The 5,402-nt window shown below is 38.9% G+C and overlaps 1 protein-coding gene across 2 annotated transcripts in view; it reads left to right on the top strand.

Moving 5' to 3' along the window:
• The window catches only part of ACO1 (aconitase 1), a 54,720-nt gene extending 51,102 nt beyond the window's left edge, over positions 1-3,618 (top strand). Inside the window, exons 18-21 of one of the 2 annotated variants that reach the window (XM_005424997.2) lie at positions 368-515; positions 926-1,048; positions 1,991-2,176; positions 2,920-3,618. In XM_005424997.2, coding sequence (XP_005425054.1) covers positions 368-515; positions 926-1,048; positions 1,991-2,176; positions 2,920-3,033 — 571 coding nt within the window. In that variant the 3' untranslated portion in view covers positions 3,034-3,618. The remainder of the gene's footprint in view (positions 1-367; positions 516-925; positions 1,049-1,990; positions 2,177-2,919) is intronic. The other variant, XM_031060283.1, reaches the window with a different exon arrangement.
• Positions 3,619-5,402: the final 1,784 nt, after the last annotated feature.

Genomic DNA, 5,402 nt, shown 5'->3' with positions numbered 1-5,402 from the left:
TGTTCTAGATGCTACAGTAGTATAAGCAATGAGGCTCTTTGGGCACCAACTATTAAGAAAAAAACTGTGTTGCATCTGCTGACTTAATGTGAATTATATCCTTGCATCACTGTTGGATACTATTTCTAGGGCAAGAGTTGAGAACATTATGGAAGCTGCTTTTTCTGATCAAACTGTAGCTATGTGTAAATTACTTTTCCTTCAAAACGTCTCAAAGGAGAAGTATTAGCTAACTGGGTACCACAGCTAGGGTGGGAACTACATACTTACCTGCCTCAGAAACACCAATTTATTACTTTCTTTTTTTAGAGCAGAGTGCTTTTAGTCCAAAACTAACACAGTTTCCTTTCTTCTTTTCCCTTAATAGCTTGACTCCTCGTGAGTTCAATTCTTATGGCTCCCGCAGAGGGAATGATGCTGTCATGGCCAGAGGGACATTTGCAAACATTCGCTTGGTCAACAAGTTTATTGATAAACAAGGACCTCAGACAATCCACTTCCCTTCTGGGGAAACTGTAAGTACACATGCTGCTCTAAACTGTGGCTTACTGACAACAGAGTGGATTAGTGCTGACTTTCCTTCTTACCAGCTTAAGTAATTTACTTCAGTACCTTTTAAGTAAAGCTAATTGAGGTGTCAGGAGCTGACTCAGGGAAGCAGTCACCTATGCAATATGGTCCTTTCAGGCGTATCAGTGGAGAATGTAACTACTGTAAAAACACCAATGGAAGGTGCCGTTTTGCGTTGGGAAGGAGATCAGACTAGAAGCCACAAAGTGCTTTATGGTCAATATCCTTAAACTGCTGCTTGGTGGAAGTTGTGGGCTTCAATTGTTTATGTGGGGACACTTTTTTTTCCTCCTTTCCCTAGAAGTGTGATTCCACTCGCAAAAAGTTTACAAAGCGTTTGGCATTTTTATTCTAGCTGGACGTGTTTGATGCTGCAGAAAGATACAAGCAGGCTGGTCATCCTCTGATTGTGCTGGCTGGGAAGGAATATGGTGCAGGAAGTTCCAGAGACTGGGCTGCTAAAGGACCATTCCTCTTGGTGAGTGGCTACAGTAAACTAGGAGGACAGTGTTAACAGTGCATTTATTTGTTAGTACGACTAGCTTATGACCAAATCCTGGGTAACTAATTTTCACTTTTGGTAGCAAGAGATACTTTGAAATCTCAGCTGCCTCCAAGAGACACAGTAGAGTTGGCAAAAGCTATTTAATATTAATAGATCTTGTTCCGACTGGAAGGCTTGACTAATCTTCATCTAGAAGTCCACAAGGCCACACTAGAAAGGCCAGTTTCTTTAATTCCACTTTCAGTAGCCCCATAAGCCATAGGTCTGCTTTCAGCAGCATCCATAAGCTCGCTTAGCAAGGAAACGAGAAAGTGTAAGAGAAGAGTATCAGTGAAAATTAAATTTAGCACGGCTTCACCATGGGAGCCAAATCCAGATCTATACACAGTGAAATACCTGTTTCTTTCTTTGTCTGTCCAATCTTACACTGTTTATATAAAGAACTCTGATTCAAACTTTCTTGCATTATTAGAAAGATGCACAAGAGAGTTGGTATTTAAGTTCATCTAGGTTTTTGGAGGTTTTTTTCTGGCAATGAGTTTTTGTGTTAACTGTATTAACATGTAAAATTTTCAAAATTAATTGAACTGCGCACTGGTGCTTATAGGAGGGCAACACTGAATTAGGAAGAGTAATGGAAATGACTAGTGGTGCACTGCATAAGACATGTTAAAGTAGATTCAGGATTCCTGAGAAAATGTGTTACTTTTTTGAGTCAGGCTTCTTTTAGAGAGGTGTGAAAGTTAATGTGCAATCAAATCATCCTGGACAGTTTGCTGTCAGACAGACCTGCTAACTCTAGCAGCAGCTGGTAAATTAAATGGAGGGGACCACAAACAAACCTATATTCTTCTTGTGAGTACGGAAAGACTGTTCTGAACTATGAAATAACTCAACCTGTTGTGTATTTCCCAGGGTGTCAAGGCTGTGCTTGCTGAAAGCTATGAGAGAATTCATAGAAGCAACCTAGTAGGAATGGGTGTGATTCCTCTGCAGTATTTACCTGGAGAAGATGCAGGAACTTTAGGACTCACTGGACGGGAGCGTTACACTATTATCATTCCTGAAAACCTAAAACCACAGATGAATGTCCAGATTAAGGTATGAGACACCTAAGAGTTGAATTTTCTGAATCACTGTAATTTTACTCAAAATTAACTGTCTCTTCAAAACATATGCTTTGTCATATGGTAGTGAGATCAGCTTAAAATAGGGAGAAGAATTGATATGGTGAAGGAGATTAAAATAGTTATTCTAATAGGGGTTAAACTGGAGGAGGGTAGAATTAGGTTAGATACAAGGAATAATTTGAGATGAGGCACTGGAACTACTGCCCAGAGAAGCTGTGGATTCCTTCTCCCTGGAGGAGTTCAAGGTCAGGTTGGATAAGGCTTTGAGCGACCTTCTCTAGTGGAATGTTCCCCACCCATGGCAGTGGGGGTTCGAAATGTGTGATCCTTAATGTCCCTTCCAGCCCAAATCATTCTGTGGTTTACTATGACAGGATATAAAAGCAGGATGCTCAAACTGTTTAAATTAGCACAAAGCCATCCTGTAGTTTGGACTAATCACTCAGAGTCCACTATAAATTTCTCAGTTATAAATGAAGCAGCAAATGCAAAGAGACTCCATACTGTGTTTGTTATGGTTTGTTTTAAACCACTTTCCTCTCAAGCAGCTTCCTGTAGTCTAGTGTGGATAGAAGCATTGGTGCCTGTTCACTTTAGCTTTCTATCACAATTTTTTAAGATAGCAAAACTATGCTAGTAGTCTTTATTTTACTGTGATGTCAAGTAACATGTGCAAGGTTCTACTGCTTGAGTGACTTTCTTTGACCCTAACAGCTGGACACTGGGAAAACCTTTAATGCCATCATGAGATTTGACACTGATGTGGAGCTCACTTACTTCCACAATGGCGGCATTCTGAACTACATGATACGGAAAATGGCATCCTAATCAAGAACAATTAAGCAGAAAGGTCCAGGTACAAACCTGCTTCTCCTGAGCGCAATGAAACTATAGTAATCATGCTAAAGTGTGAACCATAAAACGAACAATTTTTTTCTGTGGATTGTATTAGAAGGCTTGTTTACAGTGCTGAATTTTTCTGTGTATCAGGAAACTGGACACACTCATATAAAGTAAACAGCATTTATTAACTGTTTTGTATGACAATTGGCTTGACTTACCTTAGAATAATGCAAAAGTCATTAAAATACTGCTGGCATCTGTAGAACCATTGAAGATCACATGCTGATTTCATGTATTTGATCCACTTTGACTCTGAAGTTAAGTTCTATGCTCATATCAGTGATCTAGAAATTAACTGACAGTATAAAAAATTTTTATTCCTTCCTGATTACCTGACACTGATTTGCTTTCTTACTCAGTTAAACAGAATCTGAATCTAATATTAAAATTATTTAGCTGTTTATTCATTTTAAAAAATGTGAACTCTGTTTGAAATCTAAGCCTTTGTGGAAAGGTGGACTTATTGGGGATATTTCTAATAGATAAAATTAAATTTATTTTTAAAAAGTTTGGTGGTTCTGTCATTTTATTCTTAGTGTTGTGATGCAGAGCAAAACTTCAACTTACACTCTTCTCATTGTCCCTGTAGGAACAGAATCATAGGAGTCTTGACTTTCCATTTATTTTAATTCTAGTTTCTTTGACAAGTTTGCATGAGCTAGAATGAATACAAATACTGTCAGATACTGGCAGTCTTCTGTAACGTAAGAGAATACTGGCATGGTACAATTCCATATGTTTTGTGCCATCAAGAAGACAATCTCCACACTTTCAAGATCCTCATCAGCAATTTCTGTGTCAGTTAGCAACCAGTAATTACATTCATGCACTCAATGCAGTCAGTGACTGCCCAATCAACAGTGCTATGTGAATATATTTGCAGGGATAAACTACTCTTATTCAGAGATAAACAATTCTCACTCTTAACTGTATTTACAGCAACCGCCACAACAATTAACATAGTAGAGAAAGTACTTCAAAGTAATTTCCTAATGTGTTTTTAGTGCAGTCAAGTCTGGCTGTTTCTAGATAAAAACCAACTGTTAAAACAGTTATGAAAGAAGAGACTTCAGGAGGGCACAAAGGCTGCACTGTACCTGAAACAGGCTATTGCTTGATAGTGGCTCCTCTAGTAAATCCATCAGGGGCCCACCACAACCCTGCAGGGTCTGAAATATCTCTCATGAGGAGAAGCTGAAAGTCAGGTCTGTTTAGTCCAGTGATGGGAAAGGTCAGGGATATCTCTGCTGTTTGTGTACAAATATCTGAATGGAGGGCACAAAAGAATACGCAGCCAGGCTCTTTTCAGTGTTGCTTTATGACAGAGCAAGAAGCAGTGGGCTCAAACAGTGTCAAACACAGGATGTTCCCTGTGAACAACAGGAAACACTTCTTCACTCTGAGGGACCAAGCACCAGTGGGAGGAGATTGCCAAGAGAGGTCTTGGTGTCACCATCCTTGGAGATGTTCAGATGCTGTCTGGACATTTTAACATTGTCCTGGGCAATCCCTTGGATCACAAGATGACCTTTAGAGGTCCCTCCCAACCATAGCTGTTCTATGATTCTGGGAACATAGTTAATATGGTAGTAATCTTAGTAAGAATTATGCAATTTCAGCTTCAGGTTTGGTTTTTTTTTTTAATCAGATATTCTCAAAGGCCAAACAGAGTGCTGGTGTTCTTCCCCACCCTCCCATCTTCACTGAAGCAGTGTACTGAAAGAAAGGCTTCTTGTATCAAGCTAAATTCTTATTAATATGTTATCCCATCAACCTTTAGTAGTTACTTAGGCTGAATTGCAAAGTTTTAGTCTGAAATCCTTGTGTTTTAAGAATAGGAAAATATCAAAACCTTTCAAGTTCAACTACCCAGTAGTAACTACTATAAACTGGAATTTTGGACTGATTTTTTTTTAATGCCAAAAGTCCCAAAGCAGATGGTCCTTTCACAGAGCAACTTGATACTTAAGAACTGTGATTTTTCCATGTACTTTTAATCTGACAGTGCTAAATCAGCCTTTTTCAAAAGTATTTTGTTCCTAGTATTTTTGGAGGGGAGGCATTATCTAAACCATAAATCATCTTAATTCATTGTTCTGTGTTTCCTTTTAAGTAAAAACTAAGTACAGAGGAAGTTACTGTAGGACTGAGATTCAGCCTTCCTGTACAGTGCATAGAGCTTTCACAGTAAAAGCCATGGATTGAGGTGGAACATGAAGCAGTGCTTACAAAGATTTTTGCTTTTAATGCCACACAACACTTTACAAGAACACCACAAGCCTCACTGAGTAGGA

The sequence above is a fragment of the Geospiza fortis genome, unplaced genomic scaffold (genome assembly GCF_000277835.1).
Source record: "Geospiza fortis unplaced genomic scaffold, GeoFor_1.0 scaffold240, whole genome shotgun sequence".
NCBI lineage: Eukaryota > Metazoa > Chordata > Aves > Passeriformes > Thraupidae > Geospiza > Geospiza fortis.
This window is presented reverse-complemented; position numbering and strand designations above follow the sequence as displayed.